We start from the raw sequence: 18,849 nt of genomic DNA, 5'->3' as shown, positions 1-18,849 counted from the left end.
AGAGTTTAATTTTAAGTAGGAGTCCATGTAAGGTGGTAGTATCCTAAACTATAAAGAAGTCCAAGTTCAATAGTTGGTCAACAGTGGGATCCCTCTCACTTAAGTTGAGTCAAAGAGTCTGTACTTACTACTTAGGTTATAAATAGCCTCTTTAATTCTGAATAAAATAGATTGGTTAATTTGAGTTAAACAAGAGGCTTGGGCCGTGAGGAAGGAAACCCTTGCTGCCTAGGCTGGAGAGTAATTCTCAGAATTTCAGGAAATCCAGCAGCGTCTTCATCCTCTTCAAGCATTCTTCTGCAAGTTCAGCCAAGCATCCATTCACAAGTAAGTTCGACCCATCCATAAACCTTCCCCAACATACTCAGCCCTTTCCCTTGGTTTCAACCCCACCCTAGCCCCCAAAGCAGCTGCAAGCTGCAAGCCGCAAGGCTCCTTCTTCCGCCGCCGCCTTCTTCCCCACACCCTCAGTCCTAACCCTAATAGGATTAACCTATACCTTCATCAATTCAGCCCCATTCCACCCTCAATAGAGTCGCCCTAGCCTAGCCTATAGGATTGTCTTCTAAGTTCAGTTTACCCATTACAGCCCTAGTTCTGGAGTTAAGGAAACCTGCACTACATCTTCCGTGGAAGAGTTGCTGAAAATTCGAATCTTTCAAAAAGTCCAGAAACTTCCTACTTCCTATCCCCATCTTCTCAGACCTGTTTTGGACTCCTGGAAACACAACTACAGCACCACACCACCTCTGAACCTACATCCACAGCCCTCTCCTCTATCCCAGCCGAACCCTAAGTCTCCCTCCAAATTCAAATCTTAAATTAGGGTTTCAATTCTGTTATTTCTCAGGCTTTTCCTAGATCCAGCAGCCTTCTAAACTTTTAACCAAGATCCTTAAAGACTCCAATCATCTGCTGCAACCATTTAGAAGATCCTGGAAGTTAACCCTAAATCTGGGTTTACATCATTATGTTTCAAAAGCTCAGGCACCACAGAGTTGGGAGCTGAATTGTGGATATCAGTCCAGTCCATTAGTGGTTTCCATTAGATTACTATTTGAGATATTTTATATATGAGATGATCATAACTCATAAGAACCCTACTCTGTCCTGCATTAAGTCTTCTCTGTTCATTCTCTAAAAACTCTGATCTGCCATTGAAAGCCAAAACCCTAGTTGTGAGAGATCCTGCAGCTGAGTCGCTTGATTTGGTGCAGCAACTGTGTCACTTAATTTGCGAACTCCTAATTCAAACCCTGGTGTTGTTCATTTCACAAAACCCTAATATGCGGCGAATGTTGATCTCAGAGCATTGGTATTGAACAGCAGGGTTTGAATCAGAATTTGGTGTCTTGATTTCAAAAAGCATTCTCTAAAGACACGTATAGAGATCAGAAGGTTGTAGTGAACAACCTTGGAAGTCAGATGTGAAAATTCATCTTCCTGAGCATTGTTGATTACCATCTCCAACTGTCCAAGCTTCTGAGCCACTCTGGCGATGTTCGTTGACTTCACCTTGTAACCTAACACAGATAGAAGCATTCCTGCATCTTGCTGCTGTGCCTCATCCTACTTCTTCCCCTAAATCCACTGCAGGTCCTGTTGAATAACCTCCAGCACTACCCACTGTCGCTACTTTCCTGATGCTTCCTCTTCATACAACCAAACAAATCCCACAAAAAAGAGATCAGTACAGAATCATTTTCTCTTCCCCAACTCTCAGAAGATGAAAAATCTGATCATTTTGTGGCAGTGGTTCCCTTAATTTATTGGAGTTGTGTTTCCTTCCATCAGAAAATGGAAGAGTCTGGTGACAGGCTCGTGCTTCAATGACCAAAACTGAAGAAGCTAAATTATTTATCATTTCTGAAAAAAAGATAGTGGATCTGTTGTACCCATTTTATCTGAGAAACCATATATCTCAGGTATTTCGCCTTTGTCCCAACCCATTGGTCCTCTGCTTCTCATCTTTTCATTCAGATGGGAAACTCTGGTCAAGCTTTTTGGAAAGGAAAATGCCAATGGGTACAATTGTCTTTCTATTTTCAGTTCCAATTTGTGGAAGGGTACAATTGTATTTTTATCTGTAATATTAACCATTCTAACAGATATGGAATTATGGATGGATGCTTTTAAAACAGGGGTGTCAGTGCATTGAGGCCTCTGTTTTGGGCTGTCGGAGCAATTTGCTCTTTATTTTATTCAGATTTATGGTCATATTGGTAAGATGTCAATTGGTCTGATTCCAGTTCCTATTGTTTGACCTTTTTCGTTTGGGTTAAATTGTCAAAGGTGCAAACCCTGAATTGGAATCTGCCAAAATCAGAATAGTTTTTCATTTGGTTAGGTATGACCAGTATCTATTCTATTTCTCTTATCAAGTTATGTGCGGCTTTGTAGTGCTTGTATTTTAAGGGCCTGTTTGGTTACATGAGTCTGGAGATTTCAAATATCTAGAGATTTCAAATCTATGGAGTTATAATTTATAAAATTAGATGTTTGGTTGTGGAATGAAATCTGTGGTTTCATCCTAAAAAACTATTTGATCGACGTGATTTTTGTGAATGTGCAAATGTATAGTTTTTTTGAAATCTCTGGATTTCACCCCTTACCCATAAATCTACAGATTCACGTTTTTAGTGTAAAAAGGTGAATCTCTAGATTTCATAAATCTATAGATTTTTACTACCAAACGGGTATAATTCTCAGATTCATGAATCCAGAGATTTGAAATCTCTGGATTCATGTAAACAAACAGGCTCTAAAACAGTCTGCAAATTCCAATTTGTAGTTTGTTTAGTTCTGGTTCACAATCTGTGTACGTGCAGCTTGTAGTGGTGTTTCACATTCAATTTTGCCATTTTACCCTTTATTTCAATTCTTTTTACAGCTATTTGAGAGCATGAACAGATAAATTTTGAAATAATTAAATCTTACCATCTTAATGTATGTTTCGGATTCTCTTACTGTACATCCTAGCAAAATAAAAAGCCATTTTTAGAAATACAGTCCCTTAGAAAAATATAACTGGCTCTTGCTTGAACCTAAGGTAGTATAGAAAATCAAGTTCCTTTTGTCCAGCTTTGCTGGTTTCTAATTCAGTTCGATGTTAAAGGTTTCTGCTTGGTATAGAATAGTCTTTGTTCTGCTGCAGATCAAAACTCAGTCAGGAATAGACTAGACTGGTTCTCAGGTGTAGTTTCCCGATCCAGTTTATGTTTTGTTTTTCTATACATTTTTTAAGGTGAAGAAATTTCGACACCATAAGATAAAAAAAAAAATTATGGGAGATGCCATGATACTCATACAACAGAGAAAAAGAATAAGACTCAAAGGTCTAGCTTTTAAAAAAAGGGGAGGGTTTTGTGGCCGAGAGACGGAGAGCCCGGGAGACAGCAATATGCCCATTTCTCCTCTCTTTTTTTCCCTTTTTCTTTTTTTTTCTTTTTCTTTTTTCCTTTTCTTTTTCTTTATTTTTTGGTGGGCTTTTGTTTTTGAGGGGTTGGGAGGTAGCACTATTAGAAGAGTTCCATATTATTTTTCTAGAATTTGTGAACCATTCTTGGTATTACATTCCATTCGAGTATGAGAGATTATTGCTTCGAAAGAAAGCTTCCTATACGATCACAGATAGAATAGCCGCCAAATGTCATATCAACCTAAATGTGCCCAAACCATGCCCACTGAATGAGAGAATTTTTCTTCGCCTGGGCACACACTTCACAAGGCCTTCCTGTTCTGTGAAATTCATAGTTCTCTCTGCTTTCTGAGTCAAAATGAACCTGGAGGCGGTGATTCCAGGAGGCCTTGTTGATCTTCAGTCAAATTATTGAATTGCTTGTTATTTTCTTTGTTTTCATGATTTCTGTTTCTCTTCTAATAATTGTTCTGTCAGTTGTTTTCCTGCTTCATTCTTCTTCAGTTTCTACACTGGTTTATCAATTTTAGATTCTGATTTGCTAAACTTAAACCTGATTTTTGTGACCATCAATAGCTCCATGTTGTTTTTATTGATTGAAGCAAACCTCTAAAGTCTGTTCTTAGACCTCTAAAATCCTGCTTTGAATTATGTTTCTTGTCTGGATTTTTAAGTTTCCTACCTACTCCTGCTTTGAATTCTGTTTCTTGTCTGGATTTTTAAGTTTCCTACCTACAGTAGGAAACATCCATATTTCAGAATTTCAGTCAGATTGTTTGCAAACTTTACGAACCCTTGACTGTTAGGCCACTACCAAAATTTCTGGCCAATTATATCTGTTAGGTAAGAATCTTGGAATCTAATTACTGTTAGCCATCTATATGTCCAATATTCCCACACTATCAAACAAGGAACCCCAAAACAATTGTCTGTTAAATATCGAAACCCTAAAGACCCTGTTTAAATTGGTTCTGAGCTAAGATCTTGGAAATAGCCCTCATTCATTTGAGGCTACATCAGGATGCTGTATCCACTTTTAAAAGTCCAGGTGGGTCTTGAGTATTGAGTTCTCAAAATAATTCTTGTACCTGGATCACCCTTCTAGTAGCTTCAAGATTCACTTCTCAGTAGATGTCTGTACCTAGATCGTTGTTACATTTGAACGTAGTTGTCAAAGCATTTGCCTAAGCGCGCCTAGGTGGCAAAGCGGTTTTTTCAACCGCTTTGTTTTGAAACGCTTAATTGACGCCAATCTGCAAAGGAACTCCAAGGCCCAAAGTGACAGAACCTTTTTTTTTGCTTCGGGGGCAGCCATTGACAACAGAATGTGAAGCATAAGCCATACTCAACATCAAGAATCAATAAATCAGTAAATGCCTAGGCGAACACTTTGACAACCATGGTTTGATGAGCTGAACTTATGTTTGTGTTCCTTTTTTGAATAATTTTCATAAGTATGATTCTTGAATGCTTGATTTTTTGGGATGAATATGACTATTGAATATTTGTTTAGCTTATTATAGAAAGCAGTTGTATTGAAAAGTAGTTTAAAAGTAGTTATATTGAAAAAAATTTACCCAACTGCTTTGGTTGCCTTATTGTCGCCTAATTACCTAAACAGAACCCCAACGCTTTGGTCGCCTTGCCGCTTTGACAACTATGCATTTGTAATATTTGATAGTCTTGCGTTGGAATTGGCTCTATTCCAAGTTCCAACCTCATTTATTATTTTGAACCTTGTTCAAAAACTTTGTGGTCCTACATTCTGGCCAATAACATTTAATTTTCTATCAGTTTTTGTGTGCTTGGATATATTCTTATCTTGTTGGATTTTTGCAAGTCCTGTTACTTTCTATATTCCTGAGTTGTGCAAAGAGTGTCTTCTAGTCTTGAGAACTTGAGTGAATAAAATTTTTCTGTTTCACGATACCAGGTATTTCAAATGTTCAGATGGCTCTTGTTGATGACTGGCTAGTTGCTTATGTGATATCTTGAAACACCTGGCAAAGGCTAGGTTGATTGGGCCTATGATGTTTATGATCTGATAACTGGCTTACTTAAAATTTAGCTACAGTCAAGTAACTTCCTACTTTATTTATCTTCTTTATATAGAACAAGATACTACATGATCATCTTGAGGCTTTGCACATTAAATTGGCCGAGAAGGACTGCAGTTCTTCTGGGATTTCCTCTGGAAGTGCAATTACACACGGTGATGGTGACTTACAAAATGTGGTTAGATATCTCAGGAGATCAAAAGACATAGTAAGTTCCTTCCCCTTTGTTCTCCATGCAACGTTCTTTTATACTTAAATTATTCTCTGTTATTCTCTGTAAGAACTGTATAATGCTTTATGGCTTGCAGGCAGAAACGGAGATCTCTCTATTAAAGCAGGAAAAGCTTCGATTGCAGTCACAAGTATGTCTTCGGTCTTTACTAATATTACAATGTGGCACTTTTACTCAATATTGCACTCAATTCAATATTCACCAGAAAAGGCTTTAGTCATTGTTAGTGCTATTTGTACCGATATGATTTGTCAATTTCCTCTTAGTTGAGTTGACATGTAACTGATAACTTATGGACATTAGTTGCCAGTAAGTGACTGACCATATTTATTACTTCATGTCTTGATCTGCATCACTCCAGCATGAACTAAAAATGTAGTAAACCCCATTTCCTAGGCTTGAACCTTTTTTTAAGCCCATTAATTTGGATTATTACAGCAAAACCCCATTGGACCAAAGACCAAACATGTACACAAGCCCTATTTCCATTAAAATAAGTACTACTTTTTGTAATGCCCTGCGTCAATGGATTATTGTTGACGGATATGATTTTTGTTGCTTACACCAGTCGAGTGGTCTCATTGTTCTGTTTAGTCTGTATGGTAATGCTGTTTCTTGAATAAGTAGGAAGTTCTTTTTCTGTTTTCATTTCTGATCTTTAACGTTGATATTCCTTTATTGTATTATATATTTGAGTTGTTCTTCCTGTGTTCTTGCGTATTGTAATCTGTGCATGGAGCTGCTGCAATTTGGGAGCAAGCTGAATGGAACCAAAATCAATTTGCAGTATCTGTATGCTGTAAAAACACACACACAATAACAGTTGAGTATAAGTAAAAACACAGACACAATGACAGTTGAGTATAAATAAAGTAGAAAACATATGGTATGCTTAGACCAGTTAGCTAAATGGCATCACACTTGGAATTTATTTATTAATTCAGGGGCCTATAGAAGTTAGGTGATCTCATAGAAAATGAGCATCTGCTGTTCGAAATTCAAATACGATCTGGTTACAGTAAAGGGGTTCATTATTGTGGTCTGGCAATTCCCTTTATGATCTATGTTCAGTTCTCATTTGAAGCAGGATACAGCTGCAGACAATAGCTTAGGTAGGATAAGTTATTTGATGACAGGTTATCAAAATATTTATTATGGAAATGTGTGGTCATCCTTCTGTTTTACCAACCAAGAAAAGACATTGAATTATAATGCAAGTTATTATGTTAGGTATTTCTAAACTGTGTGAGCTGAACTGTTGGAAAGGGATCTTCTCTATGCATTGCACAATGCTGCATGACTATTATGGGAGGTAAAGACAACCAGCAGAGCCATAGATTATCACCCTTTCATGCAGATATTTCTGTTTACTATCCTAGTAATTTTTCATGAGGTACTAGGTGTGGTAAAGAAGTGAATGCTTGAATACGTACTCCAAGTATATGTAGTAGACTGATGGGACGAGAAATAGGACCCCCCCAGTAGTTTATATACTAGTGAATACTTAAATTTCTTTTCTGAGCATGTATAGTGAAACGATGAGAATGGACGGAAATTGCTGACTAGTTAAATTTTTCTTTCATGAAAACCCAAACAACTTTTGTAGCAACGATTATTGATTTTGCTTTAATGAGTTCTTGCCTTCACTTAGAAGCTGAAAATTTTGGATATGTGGTTGTTTATCTAACTTGGGAGCTTCATATGGTTTTCTTTATCTATCATGTGGCTGATAAGTTCTAACCTTCTTGTTTTTTAACTTTCTAGACAACACTAGATATGATTGTCTTCAATTCTGTTAGCTTGTTTTAAGCTATTCTGACCTTTCTTGGATTCAATTCTCGCTTGACTATGTTGTAGCTTGATAGTGCTTTGAAGGCATCTGAGAGAGCTCAATCATTGCTACTTACAGAGCGGGCCAATTCTAGAACAGTAATGTTCACGGAATCTGAGTTCAAGTCACTGCAGCTTCAGGCATATTTTTATTCACTTCATAAAACTCATCTTGCCATGTCATAAATATGCATTTTAGGAGATCTATATGATAAGGTGATCTGCTGGCTAATTTGTGTTTCTCACGATGGCGTATTTGCATGTGATTCCAGGTCAGAGAAATGAATTTGCTCCGTGAAAGCAATATGCAACTTCGAGAGGAAAACAAGCACAATTTTGAGGAATGCCAGGTCTGGATTGGTGAAATCTTCTTCTCTTTCTGATGGCTTTTTCATTCTAAGTTCCAAACTCTGTCATGAGTTACAGCTGTACTTAATCTAGTTAAAAGATAGTCAATTGGGTTGGAAAAATTTTTGGCTTTTTGTTTATGAAGATGATTACTTCTGCCCCCAGAAATATCGTGAAGAAGCTCAGAAGGCTTTGGTGGAGATTGATCACATTAATTCTTTACTGAGGGAAAAACAGATTGAGCTTGATGCCAGTCACAGAGAAATTGAAATGCTTAAAATTGAGAAAGAGCAGGTAGAAAAAAAAATTTCAGAGGTTAGCATATTGAAACTGTATTTTATTCTAGACTTGGTATTGCACGATTCTGATATGTAATTTCTTTGAAGGTAGTTGAGAAATGCAAAAATATAGATATCCAGGACTACGATCGCATGAAGGGTGCTTTCCACCAGATTCAGGTGTTCTGAATTTCTTATGTCTGTTATTAGCTCAGTTTTCTGGATGTTTGTACAAGAGGTGCAAGTTTGGCTATACAGCTGAAGTTTGCCATGACAGGTCCTGTGTTGAGATATATCTTGGCCCTAACGGGCTAGGGATGAGAACTTCTGGCCTTGAATCAGGTTCTGGCAGGGTTAGGGTAGAGGCCTCAGGCTGAGCTCGGCATGGCCTAAATGATATTGTCTTCTTCTTCATGTTCATCTCATCCTCCTCTTTCTACTTTCTTCTTCTTCGAGGCAGGTCAGCCTTCGCATCTACCCGTCCCCTCCCCTCCCCTAAACACGATACCCCCTCCCCCCAAAAAAAGAGAGACAAGGGTTACAGCAGGTCAGAATTGGATTCTTCTAGCCTTGAGTCAGGGCCAGGCCTGCCCATAGCCCAGATAAGAGGTCTCTGTAGGGTTTTAAAAACCCTAGCCCAACCTAACCTAGCTGCCGCCCTAGTTTTTACTTTCCATTGGAAAAAAAATTTGCCTATTGTTGTCTGATTTGTATAGTTGTCCTGGCATCTTGTCAGCCCAAGGAAATGGAAGGAGGGCCTGGGCACAAGGCAACACCATCAAGACCTATAGAGACCTTCTTGTCACTTAGCATCTTGACAATGATATTTCACCACACATTCATGGTGCACAAAGAGTTGAATCAAAATATTCAAAACTGGTCAATTTGTATAAGAATCAGGACTGATTGATTCACTTTGATTAGTGACTGATTTTGCCATGTCGATTCAGCAATCAACACTGGCCGATTCAAATAAATTTAAAACCCTGATTATATGTTCTGCACCAGGTAAAATTGCAAGAGAAAGAATCTGAGGTTGAGGAAACAAAACGGCTAGTTTCAGAGAGGCAGGATCTCATAACTGGCTTGGAGCAAGAGCTTACAAACAGCCGGTCTAATCTAGCTGAAAAGGAGAAGAGGATAGTTGATATTGAGGTACATTGTGTCTTGTTCCATTGATTTATTCTATACATGCTCATGCTTTATGTTTTCTGTATCAGAGGGATGATAACAATTATCTTTCGGATAAAATGCAGAGTTCCCTCAAACTAGACGCGGACAAGCAGAAGAAGACACTTCAAGCTTACAAGGTTGTAAATTTCTTTATTCACAAAAGTTAAAAGTTTATTTGAGTTTTGTTCCAGGTTTATTAGGATTCTATGATTTTATCTTAATTACTAATCTTTTAGCATGCATAGGCAATTCATTGTCATTTAAATTGCACTGATTCTGTTTCATTCTACAGAAGAGGTATGATGGAGTTATAAGAGAAAGGGATGAGCTCAACAAAGAGAAACAGACTCTTTCCCGACAGTTAGAAGAGTCTAGACAAGGTATACATTTATCTATGGCATGTCTAAGCGAGAATGTTGCCTGTCAAATGCGGTGATTACTTATGCTGCTTAACTATAGCTGCAGGAAAGAGGCCTGTGGTGGATGCTACAACTGAGAAAGCCATGAAGGAAAAAGAGAAGGAAAAGGATACCCGCATACAGGTCATCCCTCTTCTCAAACCCAAATAAAATAAAACAAAAAAGAATTAGGATGTTTTTCCCCTTTTTCCTACTCTCTTTTTCCTCCTTTCTTTTCTTTTTATCCTTTGTAATGATCTTCCCATCCTAAAACTTCCATTCAGATGCTGGAGAAAACACTTGAGAGGGAGCGAGAAGACCTGAAGAAGGAGAGGGAAGACAATAAGAAAGAGAAAGCAAGACGTCAAAAGAATGAAAATGCCATTTATGATCTTCTAAAGATTATTAGTCAGGTCATTTATCATATTCCCTTCATAATATTTATTTTTAATCAGCTATTTTTACTTTGTGGTGGATTGAAGATTCTATTACTAGCTTGATAGATTCTAAGCCCGACGAAATACATCTGAAATCAGTTTTGACAAACTTGAGCTCGGCTAGGTTGGCTTTTCAGCCCTTTAATTGGGAAATTAAGCATGGTTTGAGACCTTAATCTCAGTGAGGATCTTGGTCCCTCAAAAAATTGAGATCTCGGCCCAAATCTGGTAAAAATACTTGGTCATTCGACCAACATGAGAGCTAGAATTTGGTATTTAGTCTATTTTAGGCCTTATAACCATGGTGCCTTTAGATTTGGGAGAAAACAAGTGTCTATGAGTTCCATTTGATCTTAACTTTGACACCAATATGCTGGAGGATTGAATATGCAGAGACCTATAAAACATGAAATAACAACCATTACTCGATGTAAATGAAAACATATAGGTTTAAAGTAAAATAATACATCAAACATGTTCCATTCTTCACAATTTCACATTACAAGAGTAAAATCACTAGGCCTGTTTGGTTACATGAATCCAGAGATTTGAAATCTCTGGATTCACAAATAGGAGATTTTTACCTGTTTGGTTATGTGAATCCCTAGATTCATGAAATCTAGAGATTCACCTTTTTACACTAAAAATGTGAATCTGTAGATTTATGGGTATGAGGTAAAATCTAGAGATTTCACCCCTACTATCAAAGCGTTAAACATTTGAATCATAATTCAATAAATATTTTTTAAAGATAAATCTACAAATTTCATTCAAAAAATTCAAGCTAACCAAACAGCTAATTTTATGAACCATGACTCCATAGATTTGAAGTCTATAGATTTGAAATCTTTAGATTTTTGAAATCTACAGACTCAAGTAACCAAACAGGCCCTAAGCAACTTGCGACTTCTGCTCCACAAGCACCAGCACCACCTCCATCAATGTAGAGCATAGTTTTTCAAAAAATGAAGTTCGGGAAGAACACTATAACTATGGCCAGATCACTAAAACTAGCAAAAACGTAAGTATTGATAAGGTCTAGATCGAGATATCTCATCTCGGCCGAGATTCGGTATTTTTAGAGACATGGTTGAACCGAGATCTTGTATTTTTCTGGGATCATCTTGTTTTGAATGAGATCTCGTCTCAAGTTCTCAAAAGAAGACATGCCAGCGAGATCCCGAACTAAGAAATTAAGGGTTAAAGTAGCCGGGTTTGGGTTGAACGATTAGGCAAGACTGGCCCAGACCTTATGTGTATACAATTAATTAGGCCTTCCCCCCACACCCCACCCACCGGCGGCCCCGCACCCCGTCTTTCTTTTTTGAGGGGTAAGGGAGACAATTGAAGTTGTATTATGTAACATAGGACTACATCAGTTTGTCAAAAATGGGGCTCAGCCTCATGCATGTGCGAGTGGATAGGCATGAGCTGCCGTATACAGGATCTTGGATGAGGATTCTTAAGACCTGGAGTTGGTTGGAGCAGCTAAGGACCCTAAGAGAATGGCTACTTGACTGCGTGATGGGATATGCATTGAAAATATGAACATGGGTAGGATCAGCAAACCATCCAGCATAAAGGGTTGCACTGGTGTATTATCTGATGTCAGACTATTAAACGAAAAATGTTACTCTTGGGTAAATTTCAGAACACCCCTCCCCCTAAAAAATAAGAAAAAAGAACTATTTAAATTTCTACTTCCCCCCTGAAGTTTAAGTTTACACAACTAAAATGTCGAATTTAACCTCCATTACGTAAATACATAAAAGACAGGGAGGTTTTTATTTTCAGTTTGGGGGTGGAGGGAAAGGACCTCAGCTTTTGCTAACTTCTGCTGTAATCCAGCAGAGTATCTGCAGACTGATAGTGGCAATGGAGATCATACCAGTTGCAGGGCAGCCTAAATTGAATGAGGACTAATAGGAAGGTTATTCATTTTCTGCTGTCTGGGCTTACATTTTAAACAAGTCAATGAGGAAAACATCAGGCACGCACACACACACACACACACACACACACACACACACACGCACACACAAAAAAAGACCTACTCAAATGGAAGAGCTTGTGAACTGAAATCACAAATCAAGGTTAAATTTCATAAGCAAAGTTACCTCATTCACACGAAACAAGAGACACCCATCTTCCTTCAACCCATGTGTCCCCATGACATGAAAGGGAACAGGAGTTTACAGTAGAGTGAGAGATTCAAAATGAATAGTGAAGTGGAGAAAGAATGGGACATTCCAACCGGAAGCCCCGTGTTGAAGTTTTTCGTCAGCTCAAAATTAAAAAAATAAATAAAAAACAAGAGTGCTGATACGGAAGAACAATGTTTCTGACAAGACAAGAACTGGAACAGTGAAAATTGTCATTGCAGGTGCTGCATATGCCCTTGTAAATTTTTCAGGAAAGTACAGAATAGAAACACAAGGATTAGAAAAGGCCAGAATGGAAAGCATGGTTGTCAAGGCAGCAAGACGACCAAAGCGGTTCGGGCTTTGCCTAGGTGATTATGCGGCAATAAGGTGTCCAAAGCTGTTTGGTCAATTTGTTTTTCAATGCAACTACTTTTAAACTGATAAATAGCTATTATAAGCTAAACAAACATTCAAGAATCACATTCTTCTAAAAATAAAAAAAAAGCATTCAAGAATCATAATTATGAAAGATTATCCAAAAAAGAACACAAATATAAGTTCATTTCATCAAGCATCATAACATATGACTAAGACCTATATCAAATTATAAAGATGAAAATGAAAGTAGTAATTTTACATTTTTACTTACCTCTATGATAGTGTGATGCCAAATAAGTTCATTGTGCATCTAATGATTCATTGATTCTCGATTCCAAAATAACTAACTATTAAATTTGTAATATGGCTTTGTAGAATAAACTTCGATTGGAAAGAAAAAAAATCAAGAAAAAAATAGTGTTCAAAATGTCGAAAAAGCGACCACTTGGCGTCTAGGCGGCAATAAGGTGCACAAGGCCACAAAGTGGTAGCGATGAAGCTAAAAAAATGGCTGATAAACTGCATGTCAACAAAGCAGTGGCAAATAAAGTGGTTGAAACACCGCCTTACCGCCTAGGCAGAGGCTTTGAAAACCATGATGAAAAGTGAGCATGCTAGAAAGAAAGGCTATGTACCCTCCAAAGAAAAACATTGATTAAAAACCCAATTACTCGGCTCAGTTGTGCTTGGCCAAAGCCATTTCCATGCATCCAAAAAGCGGAGACATTGTTTCAAAGATTAATGGAACCTAATATCTAAATCCTATAAATCAGGAGGTGCCAGAATCTAAGCTTCTGAACTAATTTTACCATGCCCTCAGTTATCTTTGTCACAAAAAAAAACCTCAGTTTGATGATGCTGTCCCTCAATTTGAGGTTGTTTCCTGAATATGCATCAACGGAGGTGGAGCTTCAAAACATCCATTTGAATAGATGGGTTGTTTTTCTTTAAGGATCTATATGGGGAAGAGAGTGCGAAGTTGCAATTAGAGAGGCTGAAGAAGCAATTAGTTAGTGCATTGAACAATATGGGGCAGCCCAGAATGCTTATTGGTTCACTCTGAAGAACACTGATATTACTCTTTGGTAATCCTCTAGATCAGAGACCTTGGAGCTCGAAGATGCCCAAAAGACCTTGTATTTCCTCAGTTCCCTCCTCCACTTCCTTCACCTTCATCTTCAAAACATCGAAGACAAATTTAACCATCACTTGACTGTACACGCCTAACATAGTTGACTTACTAGTATAAATTCATACGCTAAGGGAGTGCCCATGAAATTTACCCTAATTTTACTATGTCTTTGGGTCAGAAACTGCCACATGCCTCTGAACTAGATTATGAAACGCGGTTAAATCTGGATCTGATGAATAGTTCTTCTCTTCTCAAGATTCATGCCTCTTTTTTTATCAATGTGGTTGCAATTGACTCGTCATTTGTTATTTCAGGAGAAAAAGAAGCTGCACGATGAGTTTGATAAAATCAAACATGCAAGAGGCCATCTTGCAGAGGTATTTTAAAATTTGCTTTCACTTGTGTGAACTTAAGTAATTGTTCATATGAGTAATCGAGAATCTTGAACTACTGAAAGGAATTAGCACACTGTCTAGTTGGTAATGTATAGTGGGATGGTTCTCCCTTCCTAGTAGACACATCTTTTGGGATGGTTGGGCCAGGAGTGGTATCAGGCTGAAACCGATGTATGCATATGAGTCTAGGGAAAATGTGATGTGGATCCCTCTCTCTAAGGGTACTAGGGAATAATTAGGGGGAGATTGTCATGGGCCTCAAATTCCTCAGTACTCCCACATTACATGCTCACAGGGAAGATCTTGGGCATATACTGTGGAATTGTTCGTCCCCTGTAGAGGCAGCTTTTGGGGTGGTAGGGCCAGGCCAGTGATAGTACGCTGTACAGCCTGGTGGCAGTCTTCCTCCCTTTTATTAATTGCAATTATGTTAAACTATTAATATTATATTAATTTTTTTGGGGCAGTTCTGTGGGCTTACAGCTTGCCATAGTTCTCCAAAAATAATTTTGTTTGTATCATTGTTGATTTCCTACAACTATTATTCAGTAGTTCATGATTGCACATCGTTGATTTAATAACAGAGTTATCTTCCATCATGTGGTCCCAATAAGCTGCTCCTGTGGATTCTCAGTATATGGTAGTTCTCTTTTCCATTCCCTCACTCTTTTATTGGCCTTTCAAACTACCAGAGTACTGAAGCATCAGGGGCTCCAACTTCTGAGAGTACGTTAGATGAGCAAATGGCTACATATTTAACAGCAGTTGAACACGTAGAAGCAGCAGCAAACTCAAACTTTGGAGATTCTCTTGCTGCTCGAACTCTTCCTGTGGAAACAACTTCACTGGTGGATACATCATCTACAGTTGCTTCTGGTACTTCACCTTTCCTCTGCTGCGTCTTTTATTTTAGTTTTTTTCAATTGATTTTTTCCCCTTCTGTGAGAATACATGTTTTCACTCTATTGTGCAGGTCGTTCGGTTGGTGCTCAAGCCCCAGTTACAAAGCCTCCAGTGGGAGGTACAGCAACTTCTACACGGACAAAACCAACAGATGCTAGAGACAAAGGGTCCATCTTGCCAAAACCCACTGTTGAAACACGTAAAGCTGGACGGAGGCTGGTTCGACCTCGCCTTGGACGGCCTCAAGAGCCTGCTGTTGATGCTGAAGTTTCAGAGATGGAAGGAACCTCCAACATTGAGGAAACAAAACCTGGACCAGCTCATGAGACGGAAACTCAGGGCGATTTTGCATTACCAACCCAATCAGCGCCTCGAAAACGCTTAGCTTCTTCATCAGCATCTGAATTACATGAAGACTCACCACTTCATCAAGAGACTGGTTCTGATGTCCCAGCCCAGATTCTGAAGAAGTCCAGGATTTCAGACTGCCCTCAAGAAGGTGCTGAAGGACAGCTTTCTGTTCCTGCTGAAAATCTTCAGATGTCCACTGCCATGGAGGAGTCTTTTGATACTGCTGGTCCTCATACTACAATTGAAGAGGCATTTGATACTGAAAAGGATGTTGAAGCTGACAAAACAAAGGAGCACTCTGAGGAGCCAAGGGAACTACCCTTTGATACTACAAACCAGGCTGAAGCACAGAATGATTTGGATACTGTTGCAGAAGAAATTTTGGATAAAACAGGGGAGACAGATGAGGTGTTTAATGATGGACAGCCAAAGGATGGGGAAGGGCATGATCCTCTGCAGTACATGATGGAAGTTGAAAGTGAGAAAGAGGAGGGTGAGTTGCTGCCTGATGTGGAACAACCTTCTGTTGAAGGGGATATGATGGTCATGGTAAACAGCCCAGAACCTCCAGAACCAACTGAAGGACCTGAAAGTGCAATTTCCTCAGCTGGCATTGAGGAGGAAGCCATTGTTTCTGCAGGACTTGATGCAGCCGAGACCACATCTAGTGAGGCACTAAATGATGAGAAGATTGAAGGAGGTGGTGTTGATCAAACAGAAGAGACTGCTGAAGTTTCAGAGAAGTTTGATCACGATCAAGGTTCGGACAAGTCTAATAATGATCAGGCTTTGGACAAGTCTAGTAATGAACAAGTTTCAGATAAGTCTACTAATGATCAAGGTTCAGATAAGCCTAGTAATGACCATGAAATCAGTGAGACTGAGCAGGGCTCTAAAGGTGCTTCTGGTTCTGTTGATAGTTCTTTGCCCATTGGTCCTGCAGATGCTGCAACAAAACATAGTGCTGGCGATGTTTCAGAACTTGACGAGGCAAAAGCAGATTCAAAGAGCACAACGATAAACTTGACTGAGAGAGCTAGACAAAGGGCAGTTGTAAGACAATTAGGAATGGCATCGTCATCACCTCCCAGTAGAGGACGTGGGAGAAGTAGTATGGTCCCAAGGGTGAGTATAGTGCCATTCATCTAGTTCTTGTTAATAGTTGGTCAGCAGTTTTCTTGCTTGTTAATTATTATCAGAATGTGAATCCGTTTGTGTTTTTTTCATATCCAGAATCGTGGTGGTCGAGGTGGACGCATTGGACGAGGGGGACGTGGTCAAGGATCTGGCGAACAGGAGTAGGAGGTTTGAGCCTAGTTGCCTTTTGTGTTCACTGCTGGGAAAGGTCTTGTGACTAACAAATTGTTAAAGAGGGAACTTGCGCTACAGTATCATTGGGAGAATTTCATGTTGCTGCACATTTCTCCCATCATTTTCACTTGACCAGTGGATGCATATGTCGTTACTTACTTGGGTATTGGCTACGACCCCTGCACTATGGATAGAAAGTTTTTCATATGAAAATTTTACAGATCCATTTGGTATATCGAGCGGATAAGGAAGTGGAGGATTAGTAAATAGTAGTGCAATCAAGCTGGATGTGGAGTTGGGTTTAGTTGTCTTTATTTTTTTTCTTTCTCTTTCTTATTTATTTATTTTTCTTCCCCAACCCCCCCCCCCCCTCCCCCCTCTCTTTTTTGGGGTTAAAAGCTGGAAGTATAGTGTGGCCCCTGCCTACGCCAAAGCCTACTCGGTTCATACTATGACCAACCGAACCTGGCCTACTCCGATTGTGCCTTGATGACCAGCGATGTACCCCAATGATAAGAAGGCTCAGAAACAAATGGGCAATGAAATCAGACGTAAAATTGCTCATCGCCATGCATGCTGTTTCAGAGAACGAGACCATTGCAGGAGTCCTGAAGCTTTAAGGGCCTGTTTGGTTACATGAATCCAAATCCAGAGATTTCAAATCTCTGTATTCATGAATCTGAGAATTATACCCGTTTGGTTGTAAAAATCTCTAGATTCATGAAATCTAGACATTCACCTTTTTACACTAAAAACGTGAATCTGTAGATTTATGGGTAAGGGGTGAAATCCAGAGATTTCAAAAAAGCTATACATTTGCACATTCATAGAAATCACATCGATCAAATAGTTTTTTAGGATGAATCCACATATTTCATTCCACAACCAAACATCTAATTTTATAAATTATAACTCCATAGATTTGAAATCTATAGATTTGAAATTTCTAGATATTTGAAATCTCCAGGCTCATGTAACCAAACAGGCCCTAAAGGGTTCCGAATAGGTTTTGGCCTACCAAAATTGAAATCAACTAGCCCCCCACTACCTCTGAGCAATAGTTAATGTAGGAAACCTTGCCTGGTTCCGATGATGCATAAATGATCCCACTCGTAGATTTAGATTGTTTGAGTTGAGCTTTTGCAAATTATCTCCGTAAACCTTTGTACACGCCTGAAATGCACCAGAGACTTGACAGGCAACCTGAGTAGAACTTCAATTACCAGTTCGCAAGGGAGAATACTACGTGGGATTCTTTTAGCCATGCCCAGCTAGCATGTGCAAGTTGAACACTCACCTCCCTCTGAAGTCATTATCTTTGGCCTGAACGGAAAGCCGACCTTGAATTAGTCTAGCATTTATGGTGCTTGGCTTTCCTTCAGTTGTGGGGAATTATTTCTTACTTTTAGCTTTTTCTGGTAAAGAGTTTCAGTTGAGAAAACAGTGAAAGACGAACTAAGGGATGCAAAGTTTCTGTAGCAAGTGAGAGGAAATAGGTCAATTATAATTATTATTATTTTTTTTTTCATGAGAGAAAAAAGACTTAATATTAAACTTGAGGATTACAAATACAATTGAAAGCAGCCTTGGTCATTATAGTAGAAAAATTTTGTATTTCCTAGCGTGCAACCATAAACATGTAAATATGCACTTTGGGTCAAGGTTGGGATCAATTTTAGAGGGCATTTGTGTGCCGTTTTGCCCTATTTGTATTGCTGTTTGGATCACATCCATTATAGCGCTGATTATTTCCTCGATGAATAGATCCTCCTTGCACCAAACCTGTGCTCAAAACTTAGACGTTGTACCATTTAGTAAGGGAAAACATAACCCTTTCAATATACGATCTATTGCTTAAGTGAGACAATCTCAATGGATAGCAGCAATGACGGCACAACATCTAAGCAATAGAAAATCAAAATCCACACTAGTTCTATGAGAAGAACACTCAACCGTTATATGGGATACAGAGTTGAGATGCCTTGCCAAATTGATGGATCTGTGGCCCATATCAGCACTGTTATGGTGCAACAAGCAGCATTAAGCTGCAGGGTAGTACCAGTA

General features: G+C 38.8%; 1 protein-coding gene across 5 annotated transcripts in view; it reads left to right on the top strand.

Annotated features, from left to right (window-relative positions):
- Positions 1–17,089, top strand: part of NUA (nuclear pore anchor) — a 125,513-nt gene extending 108,424 nt beyond the window's left edge. Inside the window, exons 35-49 of one of the 5 annotated variants that reach the window (XM_089167782.1) lie at positions 5,531–5,683; positions 5,784–5,837; positions 7,565–7,678; positions 7,810–7,887; positions 8,051–8,179; positions 8,272–8,343; positions 9,172–9,318; positions 9,420–9,473; positions 9,629–9,716; positions 9,796–9,878; positions 10,019–10,147; positions 14,140–14,202; positions 14,913–15,096; positions 15,194–16,599; positions 16,708–17,089. In XM_089167782.1, coding sequence (XP_089023908.1) covers positions 5,531–5,683; positions 5,784–5,837; positions 7,565–7,678; positions 7,810–7,887; positions 8,051–8,179; positions 8,272–8,343; positions 9,172–9,318; positions 9,420–9,473; positions 9,629–9,716; positions 9,796–9,878; positions 10,019–10,147; positions 14,140–14,202; positions 14,913–15,096; positions 15,194–16,599; positions 16,708–16,776 — 2,823 coding nt within the window. In that variant the 3' untranslated portion in view covers positions 16,777–17,089. Of the gene's footprint in view, positions 1–5,530; positions 5,684–5,783; positions 5,838–7,564; positions 7,679–7,809; positions 7,888–8,050; positions 8,201–8,271; positions 8,344–9,171; positions 9,319–9,419; positions 9,474–9,628; positions 9,717–9,795; positions 9,879–10,018; positions 10,148–14,139; positions 14,203–14,912; positions 15,097–15,193; positions 16,600–16,707 lie in introns of all 5 variants that reach the window. The other 4 variants (XM_089167781.1, XM_089167780.1, XM_089167784.1 and 1 more) reach the window with 4 other exon arrangements.
- Positions 17,090–18,849: the final 1,760 nt, after the last annotated feature.

The sequence above is a fragment of the Hakea prostrata genome, chromosome 9 (genome assembly GCF_041222555.1).
Source record: "Hakea prostrata isolate BN-2017 chromosome 9, UWA_Hpros_2, whole genome shotgun sequence".
In the NCBI taxonomy this organism is placed as follows: domain Eukaryota; kingdom Viridiplantae; phylum Streptophyta; class Magnoliopsida; order Proteales; family Proteaceae; genus Hakea; species Hakea prostrata.
This window is presented reverse-complemented; position numbering and strand designations above follow the sequence as displayed.